Source organism: Saimiri boliviensis, chromosome 1 (assembly GCF_048565385.1).
Source record: "Saimiri boliviensis isolate mSaiBol1 chromosome 1, mSaiBol1.pri, whole genome shotgun sequence".
NCBI lineage: Eukaryota > Metazoa > Chordata > Mammalia > Primates > Cebidae > Saimiri > Saimiri boliviensis.
In genome coordinates, this window is record NC_133449.1 from 285,364,069 (window position 1) to 285,387,777 (window position 23,709).

Sequence of the window (23,709 nt, forward strand, 5' to 3'; positions counted from 1 at the left end):
CTGGAGCATATTAAAAAGCACAGACTCTGATAGTGCAAGAGGAGAGGAAGAGGTGGTGTTTAATGAAACAAATGTGGACATAGAATTGGTTATGTCACAAGCAAAAGGGTGAAGAGCAAAGACAGTCCGAGTCACGAGGAACAACAGCAATGACATTGTAAATGCTATAATGGGATTAAAAATGGAACCATTTGAAAATGAGGACCCTTTTTATTCATTTATTCATTCTGGTATTTCAAAAGAGTAATTGCAGCTTGTTTTCAAATGTGGCTGTTTCTGTGTGTTAATAGAATTTGAGTTCTTGGCAGTTTACTGCTGCTTGGCCTTACACCTTGGGAGAGGGTGGAAGCTGAGGAACCTCATCAGACACAGAAGCGATCAGATATCCAAGGCAGGTTTGCACTAAACTGACTTAGCAGGGGGTTTTGTTAAAAACGGATTTTACAAGGAAGTGCACAGACGGGCATAGGAGAAGGTTCAGAAGCCTGATTAAAGTTTGGTCAAGTGCAGAATCTTTTTTTTTTTTTTTTTTTTTTAAGTGCAGAATCTTTACAAAGAATTACTATCCATGATCTCCTTGACTATTGGGAATTTCTTCTGCATGTGTTTTTGGTTTTAAATCTTCTTGATTTGGATCACATTTTCCTATATAAGTCAAATTTGTTTTATCACCATCACCTCTCCTAAACATGCAGGTGCCATTCCCATCGCCCTCATCAAAAGTTTTGTTTTGTTCAATACATGGATTTCAGCATAAATTATACATGCACGTCCCTATATCCTAGGAGTTTCTAAATCTAAGTGACTAGGGGTTCATAATGTTTTAAGTCTAATTTTTAGGTTTCATAAAGCTAGTTTCAAAACCAAAATATCCTTTGAAATCTGTTCAGAGAGCATTGAATCAAATGAAAAATAAGCTGAGAGAAATTGACTGCCACCAGTTTGTGACAGCTCACCTCTTGCATATGCATTTAGCCTATTTCATATTAGTTAGCTTTTAATTTTATCTTCTTGTATTATGCATGGCCTGTCCAGTTAGTTTTGGGCACTGTCTTTCCTTCCTAATTGTTTCTACTTCTACCAAGTTAAAAAATATTCACATTCTCATTGCTGTATTTTTTTTCACTTCTGAAACTTTTCTTTTTCAGAGTTATCTTGTTTGCATAGTTCGCCCTTTTAGTGGTATTTTAAAATTTTTAACTATTTCTCCTATACTCATATCTTGGTAAGAGTTTTGCTGTTCCTCAAGGTGGAGTTTCTCTAACTTGGGCTGTTTTCTGTGCATTTCAGGATGTTTAACAGAATCCCCGGCATCCACCCATCTTGATGTCAGAAGAACTGTCCCACTAATGTGACAACCAAAAATGTCTCCAGACATGGTGAGATGTCCCCTGGGGGTGATGAGGTAAAAGTGAGCAAAGCCACTATCATATAGGAAGCACAGACTTTGGATGAGTTTTAGGTTATATTATCATTTTCCATCATTACTTATAAAACATTATTGTCTGAAGCATGAAGATGAACAGACCTTTTACATGAGGATGTTGTTTTCAGACAGTACCCAGGTAAAAGCCTGGGAAATGTTACACTTTCTCAACTCAGTGGCTCTCACTCTCCTATTTCTCCCTGCCAGTGCCATCCAAAGACCATTTTGAAAGGGTACAGCTATGACCCTTCATGCCATCCATCTCAAAAGGTCAGGTCTGAAACCCCTTCTCCCCACTGCCACCCCCTTCCATCCTAGCTTTCCCTGTGATTCGGGGCTATAGAGGGGAAAATGCGGATGGGATCCAAGTTTGCCTCTGAAGGATCCTTGCCTCTCCTTCTCCTACCACTTAGCTCTCTTGGGTTTTAATCTCCTTTTGCTAGGTTGGCTCAGAAATTGAATATTTTCCTTTTTGAGGCATGCTAATCTCCCCAAGTCTCAGATTCCCCCTTCGTAACCCAGAGACATTAATATACATCTTGCAGGGCTGTTTAAAACAAGAGCCAGCAAACATTTCCTGTCAAAAGCCAGATAGTAGTTCAGGTTTTGCAGGCTACGTCCCATCTCTACTGCATGTTCTTTCTTTTGTTATTTCATCCCCTCTCCTAAGTCTTTTAAAATTTAAAATATTCTGGTTTCGAGGTTTGCGTTACACTATTGTTATTGACCCTTGGGTACTGCCATCCAATTAGAGGGTCCCGCATCTCAGTGCTCGAACCCTGGCTTCCCTCCTGGGTGAGCAGGTGCAGGTGGTAATACCGATGGGGTTCAGGATACCCTACCCCAAACTGTGGCACCTTGGCATCTGAGAGAACAGCAGAGGCAGGAAGTTCTCTGCCCTTCTCTCAGCCTTCTCTCCAGAGGCAGTCATTAAATAATTCTTAGAGCTTCCTCTAAAGAAGGTCATAAGACTCTCATGTGAGTAGTACTCTCCCTATACTCAGATGAAAGGAATATCCTTATCTCTGAAGACACAGGGAGGCAGAGAAGAATCTGAACAAACAGGCCTTGCTAAATTCTCTGAGTCTATGACCATTAGATCCACCCACTTTGTTCGAACATGCTTCTCCACAACTAGCAACCTCTTCATCCAACTAAGCATAAAACACAGTTGCTCATGCTTCTTTAGGTGTTTATTCTAAAGGTTCCCATGCCATGTAAAACTTACATTAAAGAAATCGCTCTGCTTTCCTCCTGTTAACCTGTCTTTTGTTATAGGGGTCTTGGCTATGAACTTAGTGACGGGTGAGACAGGAACCCTGTTTTCCCCTACAAGTCATTATCAACTTGTCTATTTTCTAGAAAATTACTTTTTTTTTGTAAATGGAGCTGGCATATAAGGCAAAAAAAAAATACCTGCAGAGTTATAAGTATGAATTGTGATGACTGTTTTGTGTTTCACTTCCCTTGAACACTACAAGGGCAGGGGTGGTGAGTTGTTTCTACCCTAGATGAAAATGTGTTCAGGCCTCACGGTTCCTCTGCTTGTTTTCAGGTAATTACCCTACAGTCATTTTTATTTGCACAGTACTAGTTCAGAAATTAGAAAACTCAGACTCATTTAACCCAAACTGTCCTCTACTCTCTCGAGTGGGTTCACTTCCAGAAGGAAGTTTGCATGTGGAAGGGGAGGTGGGGTCCGCTGTGGTCAGCTCTCTCACTGCTTGCCTCTTCCCCACGACCCTGCTCTCTCGTGACCCAGATTTTGTCCTGGTCAAAGTTGGGGAGAAGACAGGAGAGGTGAGGAGAGACAGCAGCTCTCACTTGCTGAACGGCTTTGTCCTTCTAGGCCTGATGTGTGCTTAGAGCTGGGGGAACCCCAGTGTGACATCTAAGCTGACTCCTTCCTCCTTTTTTGAGCTCTCTGGAGGTTCTCTGCTTGGCTGATTGCTCCCTGGAATTTCAGGTCTGGATGTTCCCTAATGATTCTCTTCATAGTCCACTGGGCAGTCCATGTTCATATATATATATATTTTTTATTTTAGACAGAGTCTCACTCTGTTGCCCAGGCTGGAGTGCAGTGGCACGATCTCAGCTCACTGCCACTTCCACATCCTGGACTCAAGCAATTCTCCTGCCTCAGCCTCCTGAGTAGCTGGGACTACCGGTGTGTGACACGATGCCAGCTAATTTTTGTAGTTTTTAAGTAGAGACAAGGTTTAAACATGTTGGCCAGGTTGGTCTCGAACTTCTCACCTCAAGTGAGCCACTCACCTTGGCCTCCCAAAGTGTTGGAATTACAGGCGTGAGCCACTGCGCCCCACCCACATCCACATTCTTACTGTTGGAGTTTACTTGCTCTAACAAAATACCCACCTGGGCAGCAGCCAAGAGGACACCTTGCTGACTCACTCTCCTGCGTGGCTCATATTTGAGATCAGTACTCAGGATCCTCTGATGTACAAACCAGAAGGGCAGGCAGACAGAAGACGGCAGCGGGCTCTTGCCTCCAGCACCAATGTCTGGGCCCTTGGGATTTCCTGGGCAGGAGCGGATCCAGTTTACCATCTACCTCACATCTGTCCAGTGTCAGTCAGTCACCAACTGGCCCTTTGTGTCTTCAAATTGCCAAGAGGCTCCCTAAATGGAAGGGGTCCCCCCAAAACTCCACTGCTAAGTTTTGGGGCTAGAAGAAAGCAGCTTTCCCCCAAAGCAGGGAGTGGAGCAGAAGCAAAACCATGATTCCTTTCACACAAATTTATTCAGCATCTGCTGCGTCTAGACACTCCTGGTTGCAGGTGCTGGGAATACAAACCCCTGCCTCACGATGGCTTCGTTTCTCGTTCCAACAGCTCTGTATAAAGAAACCTTTCCTCCAATCCTGCCTGTCTAATGATGGGGGAGTGAGTTCCAGGGTTGCAGCATCAAGCCCGGTGTTCTTTTTGGTAAATTCTGCACATGGGAGTGGTCATTGGCCTCACACACACTCCAGAATCCCGGCGATCATACTGGGACTCAGGTGGAAAATGAGGGAGGGTGAGCCCCACTATAATGCTTTCAACCTTAAAAGTGGCTCTAGTGCTGGGAACTTAGTTCTCATGGAAGGCAAATACAAGGGAGCTTAAGGAGGTGCCTAGAAACATAGACTCTAGGTGATCCTCATACACGTCACTCATGCAGGGAGGGCCTGGATATAGCACTGCAGAAATACACCCCAGGATTTAAAAAGAAACATTTTTATTGTGGTAAAATATACATAACACCAAAATGACCATTGTAACTATTTTAAGTGTACAACTTAGTGGCATTACAGACATTCACAACGTGCTGCAAGCACTAAGGTTTTTTTGTAAACTGGAGATGCTACATTGACGTTCTCAACCCATTTTAGCAGCAGTGAGTTGCATGGGTTTCTTTTTTGATCTTCTATAAATAATATAACATAGGAGGCATGTGACAGCGTGGATAGGGCATGGGCTAGGGAGCCAGCCTGCCAGAGTGTGAAGGCAGCCTCTGTCACTTACTGGCTGCCTGCGGGGGCACAGCACACTGTCTGGGCCTCACTGTCCTCCTTCATAGAAGGAGCCTAATAGTGCCTGCTTTATAGCACCGTGGTGAGAATTAAATTCACATGTGTGAAATGCTTGGAACAGCGCCTGACCTAGTAAATGATCAATCAATTTTAGTTTTCATTGGTAAGTGCAAAAGAATTGTTCATGTAGTGAGAAGCTCATTCATTTTTAATATAAATCTTCTTTAAAAGTGTTACAATCACTTCATTCTCCTTTGTCCATTATATACGCCTTTTTTGAATACCCATTATGTGCCAAGGCATTTGTACTCAGCACTGGGGACAAACTATAAACGTTACATAAATATAAATGACTTGCCCTCAAGTGACTTATGGTCAGCTGGAGGAGGGTGGTGAGGGCACAGGCCCACAGGGGCACTGCAAGGTCTAACAGGTGCACTTTGAATAGCTTGGAGTGGAAGGATGGGAGTATGGTATGAGAGGACATTTTAATCTGGTTATTTTACATGGCAAAAATCTGTAATTAACCATACTCAAAGGGAATCTCCTGAATAAGCCTCTCATCATCCTTCACTGTTTAATCAACAGGCTCTCAGCTCTTCTTAAAGACTCAAATGCATGATGAATATCAGTGACTGTACAAGATATAAGGCAAAATAATGCCTCTGGTGGCTACTCAGCTGTGTATAGAGCTGTTTGTTCTTAAATAAATACTTCCTGCTGAGGTTTTAAAATTATACAGTCTGAATTCTTTGGGACAGGGCAGGAGTATTAGCTGTTATTTCTTCTTCTTTTTTTGAGACATAGTCTCCCTCTGTCACCCAGGCTGGAGTAAAGTGGTGTGATCTTGACTCACTGCAACCTCCACCTCCCAGGTTCAAGCGATTCTTCTGCCTCAGTCTCTTGAGTAGCTGGAATTACAGGCGCACACCACCATGCCCGTCTAATTTTTATATTTTTAGTAAAGACGGGTTTCGCCATGTTGGTCAGACTGATGTCAAACTCCTGACCTCGTGATCTGCCTGCCTGGGCCTCCCAAAGTGCTGGGATTATAGGCGTGAGCCACTGCACCTGGCATTAGCTGTTATTTCGTAATGCTGCTGCTCTGCTTACATTTCCAGGTTTGCTATTTGTAATTTGTTGCAGACAGGAAAATTAGGTAAGCGTATTTATTAGAATTACATTTAAAATCATATGCAGCATATCTTGCATCTCACTGGAGAGAAAAGTGGAAGCATTAAGTGGATTTTTATGTGATTGTGTAGGGTGGGCTGTGGTGGTCTTTTATTTGTTTATTTCTTGGTACTTAGGTGGCTGTAAGTCACATTTGATGGAAGAGTGACTTATTAGTAATTACACAGTCAAAATTCTTGCAGTGATGCTCTTCCAACAGAAAGTAGTTTTCTTCTATTATTTCAATATGTGGTAGGTTTGTCCTACTTGTCATTTATACTTTTATGTCACTTATCTCTTCCTTTTTTTTTTTTTTTTTTTGGTTTGAACAGAGTCACTCAGGCTGGAGTGCAGTGGCACAATCACAGCTCACTGCACACTCAACCTTCTGGGCTCAAGTCATCCTCCCATGTCAGCACCCCTAAGTAGCTGGGACCACAGGGGTGTGTTACCATCTCTGGATAATTTTTGTAGTTTTGTAGAGATGGGGTCATTTTAACAACCACAGCAGTTTCTCTGTCCCTTTGATTTTGTTAGTTGCTGATATGAAGCACACCTGGTATACTCCTATTTCACCTTCAAATCCCAGCTCAAATGACCCACTCTGAGGAACTTTCTTAGAATAAATCATCCTTCTTCTGCAGAACCATCACATCTCCGTGCTTGCATAACACTTTTGATCCTCTTACTAGAACTCAAGCTATGTGACAAGTTTATGTCTCTGTCCCTGTCTTCTTAGTTGTGCCATGGTTTTCTGAGGTCAGGTACAACCATGTATCACTCCAGTGTATTATTAAACACTTGCCACTTTCTAATTGTTAACTTTACAAATGAATGGTGGTTTTGTTTTTGCACTCCATCTTTTTTGATGACACCCATCATTAGTGGGATTCCCCCACCCACCTACCCACTCACACACACATATACACGAGCACATTGAGTTCTCATGCCCCAAATATCAAATACTTTTCCTTAATTGTATTAACTTATGCCCACTTTTTCAAAACTTCCTGCATTTAAGAAGTCTTGGCTATGGCTACAGTTTATGACTCTTGGTTTTACATTTCAGTAAATATTCACTATCTTATGGGGTGCAGTTTCATGTTGTTAGCTTAGCTGGGGGTGGGGTGGCAGGCTTAGGAGTTCAGCTGGACAGGAGGAAGGTGATGACAAGTATGGTCAGCTGTGTAGGTAGACGTCAAATTCGAAGATGTGGGGATACTTGTATCTCTTTTTATCTGTCAAGTAGTCATTCCCCTGGGAATAGCGTCTCTCTTCCTTCAAGGAATTACTATTTACTCACATCAGCTATGTCATTTTGTTGAAGGGACTTTCATGACTGCTCAGCAGCAGTCAGGCTGGAGCATCATGATCCTTTTCTGGGATGTTTTAAAGTCTGGAAAAGGGGTGAATTGGGAGTGGTGTGTGAGGCTACTGGTTTGCTGTAAACTTGGAGTTGCCTCCTGTTCTTATCTGAAGGAAGATTCCTTCTAAGGTCAGGAGCCTAAGACAGAGGCAGGGACTCTCTAACAGCTGGGATTCAGGCCAGCACCCCAACACTTTCCATAGAAAGATTTGTTTCAGTCTAGCAAATTCTCTGCCTAGAAAAAAATCCTCTGTTCTCCACCCAAACTTCCTGGAAATACAGTGACCTGTAAGTTATTATTTGTATGGAACTCATTGGTAACTTTAAAAAAGTAATTGTTCTTTCAGATTAAGATGTCAGTTAGTATTTTCTCACTTAATCCACATTTACTGAGTTCTCACTGATGTCAGCTATCATACTTACTAAATGCTTCTGAGAAAAGAGTCACTGAAACAGACAAACCCAAATCAAGTGGCTTACTATCTAGCACAAGGGATAAACCTGAATTGGTGCGTGCCTAACTCCACAATGCAAGGCATCACATAATAAATATCAAAAACATCATGTTTAATGCATGAGTTTGGCAGACAAATGGTTTTCAACAGAGGAAGATCAGGGTTGGCTCTATTTGAGATTCTTCTAAAGTGTGGGTGGCCACATCATGTCAGGTTGATTCACCTACATTCCTGATGTCAGGCAGGTTTACGATATCTTGTGTACATGGTCATTCAGTGTGTTTTGATGCCTTCACATCTCTTATGTTAAAAGCACTTCTTAGCACTTGTTTTCAAGGTTCAGGGCAGAGACAACTAAGGTGAAAAAACAATGCTTGGCCATTACTTCAAAAAACAAAACAAAAAAAGCAACATGATCCTTTACAAATCAAACATGCTCTTCTATACTATTTTATTGCTTTGAAGGCCTTAAAACATTTTTGGGGGAGGTTGAAATAAGTATTTTTTAGGACTTAGTGAGCATTGAATGGTATTTGTATCCAGAATTTAGGTATTAGTGAGCTTTCAGAGAAGATACTAGGTTCTTAGATAAATGCCAGTTTAATGTAAGTTGGCGAGGACCAAGGTATCCAGTAATGGAAGAGAGGGGACTGGCTGGTTGACGTAGACTGGAAGCCCTTATGAGTGGAAGAGCCAGCAGGAACAGGAAACAATGAGAGAAGCAGGAGGCAAAGCTAGAAAGATTGGCAGAAAGAATGGTACCGAACTTAAGGGTAGAACTAACAAATGCTGCAATTTCTGACACGTCTTTGGTGAAAATGAAATCAAGGTGATCCAAGGTGTTGACCTCACTTATACATGGTAACAAATGACTAATTAACCCCATTAGGCAAGCAAACTGCACATAATATATCCATATATAATGTTGAGTAGTAAAGTGAGATGAAAAAGAGTAAAACTGGGAAAATTACAGTGGAAATTTCTGTATCAGATGGAAAGGTTATGAAAGATCTTTTCTTTTTTCTTTTTGAGATGGAGTCTCGCTCTTGTCGCCCAGGCTGGAGCGCAATGGTGTGTGTCAGTTCAGGGCAAGCTCTGCCTCCTGGGTTCAGGTGATTTTCCTGCTTCAGCCTCCGTAGTAGCTGGGATTACAGGTATCCGCCACCATGCCTGACTAATTTGTTGTATTTTTAGTAGAGATGGGGTTTCACCACGTTGGCCAGGCTGGTCTTGAACTCCTGACCTCAGGTGATCTACCTGTCTTGGTCTCCCAAAGTGCTGGGATTACACGTGTGAGCCACTGTGCCTAGCTTTTTTTTTTTTTTTTTTTTTTTTTTTTTTTTTTTTTTTTTTTAATGAAGTGCAGAAATCTGAGTGAAGTGAGGGAGTGAGCCATAATAACTGAAGATAGTTAGGAGGGGTATGTACTTGGGAAATAGCAAGGATCCTAATGTAACAGAAATAAGTAGCAGAGAGGTAGGGTAGGGAGGTGGGGAACAGTATGAAGAGGTCTTTAGAGAGGTAGTCCGAGGCTACACTGAGGACTTGTAGGGGATGCTAAGATTTTTGGTATTACACTAAGTGTGATGAGAAGCCATTGGCGGGTACTGAGTAGAGGGATGACATGACTAGAGTTAATACCTGAATCAGATCATCCTGGCTGGTGTAGGATGTAAGCTCAAGAATGAGAAGCAGGGAGACAGAAAGTTGTTTTGACAGTTTGGTCCAGTATAATAGTGGTTTGAATTGGGATGGTGGGGATGGAGGTGAAGAGCTGGAGTGAAATTTCGTGAGTATTTTGAAAGTACATTTGAAAAGAAATTTTCATATACTGAATGTACGATGTAAATCCTAGGTGACACCTAGGATTTTGGCTTAAACAACTAAATGAATGAACAACTCATTTACTGGCATCATGAAGATTTGATCATCCTTTCAATTGTTGCTCAAATTTGATAAAGCTGTGTTTTACTTCATTCATTTTTCAGTGGGCAGATGCACCTTGCTACTGACAGTTGTCAGTGGCTGCCTGCGCACTTCTTTATCTGATGTCTATGTCTCCATCTCTTCCACTCGGGTGCCAGCAGCTGAGAGGAATTCATCCTGTGTTCCACTGTTTTATATTTTTATGACAGATGATGTAGTCAAAGTTACAAAGAAGGTGTTTTTCCTGGATCTATTGAAGACTCATTGGATTAACTTAAGATCATGTAAAAGTTTCCCTTCTTTAGGTACGGGTCAGCTTTGGAGGTCATTGAAACTGGGAAAGAATTTTATGTGGCTACTGGCTTTAGCAAAGAAACTTTTTTAAAAAAAAATTCAGAAACAGTTTACTGAGAGGACACATCTAGCCTTGTAGCCCTTTTCTCCTGTATTTATGCCACTCTGCTGTCTGAATTATTCTACATTATTTATACAAAACCCATAGCTTTTATGTGGTCCTTTGAGTAATGATGCACTTTATCATACCTGGTAGAGATTTACTAGTCATAAATGGAATTACTTAGGGGATTCTGTACAAGTCTAGACACCCTTTAACTCAAGAACTTACGGAGAAGGTTTATGATGATCATAAGGCTTATGATAATCTTTCTTGACTGTGGCAATACACAAACTTGTATTGTCATCTTGACAGGTGAAGACCAAAAATGAAAACACAGCTAAAACCACATTTCTTGATTGTGATACATTCCTGGAGATTTTATGATTTTAAAAATGTGCTTGCTGCCTGCCACTCTGCTACCAAAAATAGCTAGTCTGAAGGAGCTGTTAGAGGACATTCCTGGAAACCAGTTCATCAGAGACCATTTGTGACAAAACATTCCTGAATTATTTTTCACAACCTTCTATCTCCGGTAAATGAAACTAATTTCTGTCAAAAGAGCCAGGTCTTCTTTAAGAATCAAATATACTTCTTACTGCCAAAATGTGAAATGAAAAAAATGAACTTAAGTTGGTAGTTTACTGCAGCCATTCCAGAATATCTAACTATTAATGGGAGTCAATGGCACAAAACACACCATGTACTACAATGCTATTTTAGGAGGTAGAAGAAAGGATTGGAAGAAAAAAAATTATTGGCATTTAAACCAGAAAATCTGGAGTCAGGGAGCTCAGAAGTTCTTTGTGAATAGTTGTATAACCTTGAACAAGTTATTTTGCCTTACTGATCCTGGGTCTTCGGCTATGAAACGCTGCCAAAAATGACTGCTCTGTGTCGTTTTGTCAAAGACTGAAAGCGTCACATCAGTGAAAATTTGGATAGACACATTGCCGCATATAAATCTGATGCTTTGTGATCTCACACTGCACGGATTTGGAAACTACCGCATGTGCACGATTTTCCGCCTAGTTCCCTGCAGGTGAGGGAGTTTTTTTCGGAAAGATAACTGTAGCCCTGCCCTGAAGATGATGAGTGCCACAGAGATTTTTCAGGGTGGAGTTATCCAGAAATTGACTTCAGGGTGAGTAAAACTAAGATCCAGGGAAGGCTGCAGCCACTTTTCCAGGGTAAGAGGCGGTGTCATTTGGAGAGGACGAAAGTGATTATAAGCCACAGAACGTGGCGCCAGGGTTCACCATTACGAATCATTTCAGGAAAGGAAGCTCCGACCTCGGAGGCACCAAGATCTTTACCAACAACCCGGGATGCTCCCTTCAGGAGGGAGCCAGTGAGAAGGACAGAGATTCGAGGGCGGGCGACACAAGGAGAGGACACAGGTTCCAGAAACTTCTATTTTAAGGCTTTCGGGGATCCCTGAGAGTGCCCTTGAGGGTTCCGAGCGCGGGGAGCGGGCGCTGGGAAGTGGCGGTTACAGTCTCAGGTCCCGCACCCTTTCCCGCGCCCCTCCTCACTGGTTCGGGCGCGCCCCGGGCACCAGCCTCGCGCGCCCCCAAGCCCACGCAGGTCTCTGCTTAGACCGTCGCGCCCCCGCCCGGCACGCGCCGCACCCACCGGCCCACCTAGTAACGGTTTCTGGACCCTCGGCCTCTCCCCCGCCCCCTCCTTCCTGGCTCACGAGAGCCGCAGTGCTGCGCCTTTTGGAGAGGGGTCATCCGCCCCGGAACCGAAGTGAGCGGCCGCCGGGCGGAGGCGGCTGCGGGATCCCCCACTTCCAGCCCAGCCCCTCGGCGCCGCACCCCGAGCTCTCTCCCGCAGCTCCTCGACCCCCACCCTCCCCGCGCCCGCGCCCCCGCCTCCGCGCCCCCCGCTGCCCCTGCCGCCCCTGCCACCCCCACCGCGCCGCTCCTCCCTCCCGCCCCCTCACTTCCCTGGCCCCCCCCTCCTCCGCGGCGCGGCTCTCACGCGCATCCGAATTCGGCGCCGCCTCCATCAGAGCCGAGCCGGCGGCTCCACGGAACGGCAGCCCCAGTCTTCGCCGCCTGGCCTTCCGCATCCCCTCCCCGTCCCGCCCCCCAGCCCCAGGCGCCCGAACCCCTTCCCCCTACTCCCCCGTCCCTTCTTCCGTCCCGCCCCCTCCGCGCTCTCCGCGCCTGCAGCCAGAGCCCGGCCCGCCAGCCGGGCGGGCAGGAGGGCGGCGGCGGCACAGCCATGAGCTTTGAGGGCTGCCACGGCGGCAGTCGGTGTTGCGGGGCGGAGAGTGGGGACGCCGAGCCGCCCCCGCAGCCTCCCCCGCCTCCGTCGCCGCAGCCGCCCGGAGAGCCGGCCCAGGTTCCCGCGGCCCCGCACTACCTGCCGCCGCTGCCCGCACCCCCCGAGACCTCCGAGCGCGCCGCGGAGCCGAGCGAGCCGCCCGGGGACGTGGCCCCGCGGCGCAGGGGCGCAGACGAGCTGCCACCGCCGCCGCAGCCCTTGCAGCTCGCCGGCCAGGAAGTGGCGGCGGCTGGCGACTCCGGGGAAGGTCCGAGGCGCCTCCCGGAGGCGGTGGCAGTGAAAGGCGGCCCCGGGGAGTCTGAGGCCGACGCGGGAGGCGAGGGCGAGCGGCGGGGCGCGGGCGACCAGCCCGAGACGCGCTCGGTGTGTAGCAGCCGCAGCAGCAGCAGTGGCGGCGGCGACCAACGTGCTGGGCACCAGCACCACCAGCCCATCTGCAAGATCTGCTTTCAGGGCGCGGAACAGGTAAGGCCTGGCGGGACCCCGAGGCAGCCGGCGGCGGCTCCCACTCGCGCCGGTCCAGCTTTCAGCACCACGGACAGCGCACACCTCTGTCTCAGTTTGCCTCGGATGAGGCTCCTCTGGTTCTGCACTCTGAGCGTTGGCTCCAGCGTGCGTTCTTTCCCCTTTCCCTTACTGTGAAGGCAAATAAAAATGTCCCAGCGTGGAATACTGAGTTTAATTTCATCTACATTTCTTTTTCCTTCCTGGCTTAGCAGCTACATGTTCCTCAGGTGCTTTACTGATCATGCCAAAAGTATATTTTGTGAATTACTCGATGGATTTTGGTTTATGCATAGAAGCAAACCTGTCAGATGTAAGGTGAAGTCCATTTTCTGCAAACGTATCTTGAGACGGATGTCATATCACAGTCAGAAAGGGCAGGATCTTTCCTTACTGCAAATTTTGGTGACTTAATCTCACGTATGTGAAAAGCATGTGATAGTTTTTGCAAGAGAAATAGGAATGTACTTTGAAAGAAAGGCTGTTATGCCAACAATGTACTTTATATTCTGTCAGCAACACAATTCTAAAATTATAAACATCATTGTAGGGGCATGCAAACTTATATGAGAGTAATCATGCAGAAGAAAGAATAAGTTTATGTCCCTCACAAATGTGTGGTCTGAGAAAACATTAAGTGTAATATTTTTAAAAGTAAGGAAATTGCATACGAATATACGGGCTTTCAGGAATATAGTGCCCTAAGTCAATATTTATGATGCTACATTTAGAAAAAATAAAAGCATAATGCTGCTTTCTGGGATGCTATGCGTTTCTTCTTTAGCAATGATTAAGAATAACTGCAGAGGAAATGCATCTGACCATCCACTTAAAAGTTATTAAAGAGATTTAATAGTACAGCTTTCCCCCACGGGCATTGGGAGCTATATCTTGCAGACATTTTGTATGTTGGTAGAACGTTTATGTCATAATTCTAAGCAATATCTTTGAAATAGTTTTAAGACTTTAGTTTCAGTCCCACCAGAGGTATAAAATTTTAATTTCATTTTCTATAATAGAGCCTGATGCTGTATCCTAAGTAAATGGCTTTGAAAGAAAAGAAAGGAAGCATTAGGTTTTTACAATAAATACACAGACACGAGTATTCACACTGAGCTGTTTTCTTTTTAGGGTGAACTGTTAAACCCCTGCCGATGTGATGGGTCAGTTCGGTATACACATCAGCTGTGCCTGCTAAAGTGGATCAGTGAGAGAGGTTCCTGGACCTGTGAACTCTGCTGTTATAGATACCATGTTATAGCCATTAAAATGAAACAACCTTGCCAGGTAAGCAGCTTCAACATTTATTTTTCCTGAAATAATTTTGTTAACATGAAAGCACTTAAGCTTAGTTATTACTAAGGATACTTACTTATACTACTTAAAAATATTTTGTGCAAATTACAGTAAAACCAAGATTAGAATTTGTAAACATGTGTTTTGAGAAAGCCGTGACATTTTATCCGAGAAACTCAAAAGACATTTTAATCAAATAGTTTCCTTTATTTGTTACTTATTCATAAAATGATACTCATCTTATTTTCTAAAAACGCAAGTTGGTAGCATGACTTATACTCTACTTAAATCAATTTTATTCATTAGAAAACACATTTTCTAAAACGGCAAGTTGGTAACATGACTTATACCTCACTTAAATCAATTTTATTCATTAGAAATGCTACACAATTGATTTTATTAATATTTTGGTAACTTAAGCATTTAAGCCCTAATGGGCTCCATTTACGGAAAACAGATACGAGTAAAGGAAAACTTTACTGGTATGAAAACTTTGGTTAAACCTATTAGTTCTAATCTGAATGCTCTTTCCACTTACCCAGGCTTTCTTTTTCATATGATGTTCTTTTGCAGTTAAATTTTGGTTGATTTTCTTCTTTGCTGTATTCAACTACAGAGTGGATGCAGAAGTATTCCCAACAGTTACTCTCAACAATACTACTGAAATAGTATTCTTGCATTCTTAAACTTCTTGTGTATAATCACATGATAACACAATACACATAAATCTACAAATGCCCTGGAAAATAGGCTTAAAAATTTATTGTTAAACAGATTCAGGTTCTTTGAACAGACAGGTAGAATATAAAATATTAGGAATGACATCTTAAGGAAAAGCAGAATATTGTGTAATTTATGATATCTGGTAGGCTGAAGTTAAGCAGACACAAAAGAATAGGGTTCAAAGCAGAGATAAAGGAGTAATGAAAGGAAAAATCATAGGGAATTGCAAAGTTGGGAGGGGGAAAATGTAATAAACTCTAGTGTTCTTTGTTGCTATCTAAATCACCCAGTTTGGTTTTTATTCAACAATGTGATATAGGTGGAACTATTAGTGTTTGCTGAAGGAACCTGGAAGCTGAATTACTAGTGCATTAATAATTTAAATTTCATAGTTTAAAATGTTTGCATCCTTTATATAGTTTGCAATTAATTTGCATCTCTGATAGTCTCCATTTAAGTCATGATTAGCAAGCACAAAATGAAAATATGTATTTCTCAAGCTGACCTAAGGTTTATGAATAATTTGGAAAGAGAAAGCATAGACAATATGGATGAGTGATATTACCATGCTGAAGACAAGCACAAACCTGACACCTTTTCCCAGAACCTCTGATTGAATTACTTGGGTATCAGTTTATGAATGCATCATAGTTGTCTTGAAAAACAGATGAAACCATTTTCAAAGACTAGTATATAGGTAGTATAATTGGATTTAAAACAGTTTTATCAATAAAAATATGCGAGAAAATAATAAGAGTTTTAGACTCAAAAGTTCCCCGAGAAGAGCTGTGGTCAGACTCTCATTGGCTGAAAGAGAAGACTATTTCAGAAACTTGAACTTATGGCAACTATATGTTAATTCATTTGGGATGATTAATTTTGAAGTAAATAGAGATAAGCACTTGATGTACATTTTCAAATAGAGAAGAGATAAAGAGCTTGGCAAAAAAAATATATTTACTAATTTTAATCCTGTAGCAAAAAGAATTGGTTACTATTGCTTCATTTACAAAAGATTCAATGGTTATTTTTTAAAAAGTAACTCCAAAAACTTACATATGATTTTCCTTTTCCCCCAAAAGAACTAAAAACCAGAAACTAATGTGGTATTACTAACCCATGTAGGATTAACTTTATTATGACATCTATAAATACTACTATTATCTGTAACCTGATCTGATTGTTGTAGTGACCTACAAAATCATATTTAGAAACAAAGCTGATATGAATGTGGTGATGACAGCTCAGAACATGCTGGGGATGAAATAACTTTCCGTGACTGCATCAGACACACATCAAGCTTGGTACTCTTAATGAACAGAAATCAGTTGTAAATTTCCCCAAGTTTGAAATCTAACATATAGGAGTAGCTTATACTCAGATAAAGTTTAGCTGTTTGTCTGACATTTCTGTTACGAATGACTCATAAACTGAGCATTCACTCAGATTCTTAGTTTTCTCCCTTGCTGGTGTGGAGCCAATCCCTTGTAAGCAGGTGGTTTCTTGGATGTATATATACAGAGAATAAACAATGATATTCACAAACAGTTTGCCACATACTGTTCTAAATGCTTTATGTATATGGATATTGATTCTTAATCTTCATGGCAAGTCTAGAGTTGAGGAATATTATTTCTATTTTACTCGAAGGGAAACTGAAGCATGGTAAAGTTAAGTAACTTCTACTAGGTACCTATCTAATAAAAGGCAAAGCCAGGATTCAGGCTTAGTCAGTCTGGCCCAGGGTCCACTGTCTTAGCTGCCCTGTTGGAGAGCATGCCTCTCAGTTCCATCCTAGCCACCTTGATGTTTCTGGGTCTATCATGACTTGTCCTGGAAAAGGCGGGAACTAGTTTCAACCTGGGTCTCTAAGATGGGTTGGAAAGGTTTTGACTGCCTATTGTTGCATATCAATCCATGTCAATACTTGGTTCTTCAAACAACTGTCATTTATGATCTGTTAAGAATCTATGGGTTGATGGAGGTCAGCTGAGAGGTCTTTCTCTGCGTGCCACATCACCTGGCACTATCTTCATCCAAAGGCTTAACCAGGTTGGAACATCCAAGAAGGCTTGCTCATTTGACCTGGTTTTGGCTAGAAGCTCAGTTGGGGCTGCCACCTTGTGTCTTAGTTCTCTCTCCATGTGGCTCCTGCTTCTCACTGTGATAGCTGAGTTCCAAGCACATGAAAGTGAAAGTTACAAATGTCTTAAGTACCAGGATTGGAAGTGACGTGGTTTCACATCTGCTGGATTCTCTTGTGTGAAGCTAGACACAGGCCCAACTCAGATTCAAAGGGGAAATAGACTCCACTTCTGGAGTCTGGCCCTTCTGCCATCTTTATCCACCATAGGAGATAGCTTCTAAAATGGCCCTGCATTCCTGACCTGCTCTCTGCATTTGGTCCTCATGAAGTCCAGGTAGCTCAGCACATATCAATGTAACTTCCTTTCCAGGGCTCTAAACCAAAGGAGGTTAAAACGATGTATGCAAGCACTCACCATTGGTGCTTGATATATAACCTCAAGCAATTTCACAATTGAGTATTACCATGTTGTATTTCCTTGTGCTCAGAGAAAGATGAGGACAAAGAAGGGCAAGGAGCAGTTACCAGGAAGCAGGTGTGTGTGAGGAAAATGTGCTGCAGTGAGCCTAATACCTTAGTTTTACTTGTTGGTCTCATTGACATTTGAATTCTTTAAGAATTGGGGTCTAACCTCCCAATTTCATTGGATTTCACTGATGCTCAGCAACGTGACCCAATAGAAAGCTAGCAGATGCATCCTGTACAACATAGTTAAACCTGAATTGCTGTATCATTAGCAGTAGGAATTAATTAAGACATTTGAGGCAATTAAAATGCATCTACTTGCAGAATCTATTTTATTTATTAACATATCCAAGATGACACATTAAGGACAATTTAAGAGTAAAGGCTAGTTCTGTTCTGAATCTGGTCTAAAATTAGTGAAACGATGAACATGTAAGATCGGTTTTATTTTGAGATGTTGGGAGCATTATACATTAATTAAGCCATATTCCAGCTTATAAATGGGTTCAGTATTTTTTCCAGAGGCATGATGCATCTTCGAAGAGGTAACATTTATGGGATAAAGTATTGTATGTGAAATTTTGAACTTTGTCTGAAAGACAGACTGTATTGCCTAGACAAAGAAAAAGATATGTAAATTTAAGGTAATATCTATGTTATTTTAGACTGCTTAAACTCTTTGCATCTCCCTTGACTCATCTTCAGAAAGAAGATGACAATACCTGTCTTATCCCTTATTTTGAGAATTAGACACAAAATATGTATGAAATGCTTAGAATAACACCTGGCCCATAGCAGGTTCCATTTAACTGCTGGCTCTGGATATTATGATCTGTTCAGTCAGCTAAGGGATGGGGATCTTCACTTGCTCACTGCCACAGGTCCTTCTTGTTTACTTCTCATTGTGTCACCAAAGTGAAGTTAGTGGCTCCTCTTCCATATCATTCTTTACCCTTGGATTTTTATTCCCTGCTCTTTCTGGGATCCCACCTTGGTTTCTGACCAAATCACTTGACATCCATGATGAATGAATCAGCATTTTTTTAAAGCAGGTGTAATGAGATATAATGATCTCAGTGCAGTGAGCATATTTACTCTCCAGATGTCCCTCACCATGGGTCTTATTTATGTCCTTACTGGAGTCTGCTCATAATTGGAGCAATGAGATGCTTTTAAATGTGGCCAAGCGCAAGGCAGCACTATTCAAGGTCAGGGAGCCATACTTCATTTATGATTTGGAACAGCTCCTGTCAGGTGGGGTGCCTGTAACCTGTGAGTAGATGGGAGGTTCGAGAAGTCTGAGATCCCCGGGGGACAGTCACAGAAGAAGCAGTAGCTGAGCATCAGTCACAGGGAGTCATGGTGTTCACCAGCTTTCTTTCTTCCTCCTCCTCCTCCTTTTCTTGGAGCACCAGAGGAAAGGACTGGTGTTATCTGTCTGCCTTGCCTACTTGGGAAGGGATTGAGACTTGCATGTGGTCCATAGGCCTTTTCAGGAATTAGGCTTTGGCCATTGTTATTGGCTTGTAATATTTTTTATTGGCCTCTCCCTTACTGCTTTTCATTTAAACTCCTAATGTGCTGTCAGCAGCAGATCTTCTTATAGCAGTTAGAATGACTCGGGAATCTCTTAGCAATGAGAAGGACTTGAGATTTTTTTTTTTTTCATTTTATCCATGTTCTGAAAACCCTGGGATTTATCATAATGGATTTGAATCAGTGGGGAATTAGATAGCAGGTGGAGGTTTATTTGGCTATCCTTCTTAGGTACAGTTTCCAGACCTTCTTGTAGGACATAAATAGAACTTTAATTAACTTTCCGAGGAACCCGTGGTCATTACTTTTCAAAATGGAGCTCCATCATGAAAGGGGCATTTCCACCTTCAAAACTGACTATTAGAAGGTGGTAGCTTACACACTAGAAGGAGCTGACAAATTATCATTGAAAACTGACTTTGGTTTTGAAAATGTATGAAGAAAACATCAGAGCATGAACTATCAGCATTGCATGCTGTCACTTGAAATTATTCAAGACATTTGCATTTCATGGCTTAAAATTGTCTGCATGTGTGCAACCCCGTGACATGGTGAGCCACCCCTTTGACTTTTTCTCTAACTGCTGCTCTTGCTACCATTCTCTGTAGATTTAATAGCAAATGACAAGCTGAGAGGAGACTTTTTATTACCATACCTGAATAACTGAAAAAAAAAAAAGATGCTCAGATGTAAGATTTAAACGTCTATCCTGGAATATTTTGTAGGTGACTAAAAATGTCACAATGAACAGCATAGCACGAGGCAGCTTTCTCACCTTAGCGGTTGTTTTTGTTTCATTTGCTTACTAATTTTCAAAACATAAAAAGCTGCATTTTACTCACGAGAACAGATGAATGATTTTCTGCTGAATAAAATATGTAAATTTTACTTTGTATACTACTATAGCCATCTAATTGACTATACTGACTACATGTACAGTGATTTTACAGTTTCTCGTAGGCCAGATGGTTCTGAGACAGTGGTAAAAGGAGCCGAAGGCCATTTAGGGCATTGTGCTCTGGTATTTGCTTTTAACTAGTTAGAATGAAGCTTGGGGACAATATGGATCCTATAGGTGATACCCCTCAGGACTTCCTTCTCTACACATCTTCTAGCCCTTTTAAATGCATCCCCCTAGACACATTCCTCTTCTCTGCTTTCTTTGCCCCTCCACTGAGCTTCCTGTAGAAGAAAGAGTGTATTCCTAGGCAGAAATGGGTTGACTTATGGGTTAAAGGAAGTCAGGATGGCAAGAGGATTTGGCAGTGGTTGGGTAGAGGAATCTTGTCATGGCTCCAAGCTGTCTTCATTGGGTAACATTTGTATTACTATTTAAATCAGCAGTAGTTAGAAGCCTTTTCCTTTACAGGGTCAGACAGGAAATATTTTAGGCTAGGAGGGTCATTATAAGCTATCGTCGTAGTATGAAAGCAGCTGTAGACACTGTGTAAATAAATGAGCATGGCTGTGTTCCAGTAAAACTTTACTTATAGAGACTGAAATTTGAACTTCATGTCACCTTAATGTATCAAGAAGTAGTATTCTTTTTTTAAAAATGTTTCCCCTGCCATTAAAAGATGTAAAAACTCATGGGCCAAACAAAAACAGGGGCAAGCTGGGTTCATCCAGCTGCATTTGGTAGTAATTTAAACAGATGAAGTATTGATATGGACTTAGGATTTTTATGACCTCTTAGAAAATTCAGTGAGGGGGATGTTTCTGAATTTCTATGTTAATTTGTAATTTTGAACGATCTCATTGTAAACTTAACATTATTTAGAAATGATGGCATTTTAGCTCCATAACGAAATGCTGTTAACTTCTAAATATTAAAACCATTGCTTTTTTGAGACAGTTTCTTGGTTGTAACAGACTCAAATCCTGAATTCTGAGGAGTCCCTTTGGCTAAGCCAGGAGTGGAAAGCCGGGGCGTCTCAGAGTTAAGTGTCCTTGGGACAGGCTACCGTTCTTTTCTCTCCCTGAGTCCTGGAACACATTTTGGAGAATGCTCTTATGCCCCACCCCCAGGCTATATGCAGCCCAGCAAATATCCTTGGCGTATTCCCTTCTGAATGTTTCGAAATGAGATGATTTTAATTTGCTCAGGGTTTCTGGGCTTATGTTCTGAGGGACAAGCATAGCAGTGAGTGGGACAGGTTTCAGAGCTCATTATATAACCAAGCTCAATACTGCTGACATTCATTTCTTGGCCACTTTGTGGGCATTCAATAAGTATTTATGGTATGAATGAATAAATGAATGAATAGATGCCACATGAGTGTTTTTGTAAGGTGGCCAGAGCCATGGAAGTGATGTTATTTTTGCCGTGAGAATATGACTTAAGAAAATCAAATTGCATCAATTACTCATATATTAGCCATCTAATAGTCGTCAATTTTCCATTTGTTCTCAACTTGATCTTCTAATAATGCTATTCTCAAGTTTCCTGGGCAAATATGTTCAGTTCTTCAGACCCTAGGAAAAAGCCTTGAGAGTAACACAGGGATCTATTTTTTTAAACCTAGATTTTTTTTTTTTTTTTTTATAAAAGCTTCCACTGAGATGTATCTGCTCTTTTCAAAAAATAAAATGTCATGAAAAAAGACTGTGAATGTGGAATTACCCATGTGTGACACCCTCGCTTTCTTGAGATTGTCATTGGTTGAAGGGTTTCTTCTAGCATTTGTTCAGGGAATTTGAATAATTTGTCAGAAATTTTACCGTATGATCATGGATATAGATGAGCTGCTAAGAGTGTCTACTGGATATACATTTTGGGTGTGAAATCTGCCACCTGGCTGAAAACAAGGTGACTTTTTTGATGAGCAGTCTGCACAGTTGTAACATAACTTCAAAAATGATTTTCCACTGGTGAGTACAATACTCAAACCCAGGGAGATATAGCCAGAGAACAGGCTATTTCCTCCTCACTAATTTCCTGCTTTGCTTGGCGTGTAGCTGTGCTGGGATGTGACTGATGTTTTGCTAAAGGGATCAGTATAAAGGAAACTCAGCTTCTTTCTATTTTGGGACCTTCTGAGAGTAGAATGGGATGACTCTGAGGGCAAAATGAGAGTGCTTCCGACCCTTCAGCATAGCAGGGAATGGACTGATGCGTACATAATCACCTACAATTACAAGTAAATGGATGGCAGACACAGAGGAGTTGGCCAAGAAAAGCTGCACTGTGGTTTGTGCTTTCTATACCCTTGGATATTTGACAACATCTTCCCTGTGAGCATAACTCATCATTCAAAAGCCATTCCACATGATTTAGCCAAATAAAGTTGATGCAAGAAGAGGTGGACTGGAATCTGTTATTTGGGAAGACATAACAAAAGCCTGGAAACATTTCTTATAGGTAAAGTCAATAAGGGACCTTACTGAGGACACATTTCTTACTCCATCCTTCCCTTAGGAGTGGAATGCTTTGAAAACCACCATCTACAAAGCTGCTTTCTCTCTAGTTTTTACCTCTTTAAGTTGGTTCGTTTTGACTGATGATAACTGGACAATGTATCTTCATTATAATAGCAGAGTTCCATTGTTGCCTTATTGGGCCTTTTAATTTTTCTTCTGTTTTCAGTATACTGATTTTGTACAGGTGGCCAAGTGCTTTATTTGGGCACAGAGTGTTTGTGGGGGATTGCTGCCCATGAGGATCCAGCTCTTACTCCAGAAACCCTCCTGGCACTTTTATGTTTTATATGGTCTTGAGGTTGTGAAAGATTTCATCTCCCTACTCTATTTGTGTCTTGACTCTGAGCTGTAGAATAGTTCAAACGAATAAGGGATTATTTCAGAAAATTACACAGGTTTGTGTTGGTTTGTTCAACCTGTTAAGAAGGAAACATCTTGCACAAAACATCAGGGGATTTTACTTAGATTCTTATTAACCAATTTCCAGAGACCACAGGAAATACTTGTGCCCTGTTTCCTCCCCCAGCTCTCTCCCTAGTATTAACTTGTTTCCTATGTTACATTTGTAGATTAAAAAAAAACAAACATGAATATGTATACAAGTGCACTCTCTATTTTTTTTTTTAATAAAGGAAATAAAAATCTTAGAGTAGTCCAGAGCACAAGATTTTCCAGGTCTGTACTGAGCATTCAGTAAATACCTGTTTCATCCTTCTTCCATCTCTTTCCTCCTTTTCCTCAAGTCACCTGACTCTCATCTTTTGTGTGGGAATGAGTAGGTGGGAGATTTCCAGTGAGACCTGCAGCCCGATGGAGAGACGGGCACAATGAACAGGGTGGAAGTCTTTGCCTGCGTGGCATTCTCTAGGACCAACTCTATGCCAATCTTTCTTCCCCTGGAAGCAGGAAGAAACTTTGAATGTGAAACCACCTTTCCATGTCCTCCTAAACAGTCCTAGCTTTCACGGTGGTCTCTCACTCATACTACCACAGCTTCTTTAAATTCATTTTCAAATCTAGACGATTTTCAGCAATTTGAGAAGCTGAAAGACATTAAAAAATGCTAAGCCAACAAGATTACAACTAACTGTGCCAGAATTTTTTGGGTAGCT

The 23,709-nt window shown here is 42.0% G+C and overlaps 1 protein-coding gene across 1 annotated transcript in view; it reads left to right on the plus strand.

Annotated features, from left to right (window-relative positions):
• Positions 1-12,287: 12,287 nt before the first annotated feature.
• Positions 12,288-23,709, plus strand: part of MARCHF11 (membrane associated ring-CH-type finger 11) — a 119,309-nt gene continuing 107,887 nt past the window's right edge. The window contains exons 1-2 of the mRNA XM_010343083.3: positions 12,288-13,032; positions 14,203-14,358. Coding sequence (XP_010341385.2) covers positions 12,505-13,032; positions 14,203-14,358 — 684 coding nt within the window. The 5' untranslated portion in view covers positions 12,288-12,504. The remainder of the gene's footprint in view (positions 13,033-14,202; positions 14,359-23,709) is intronic.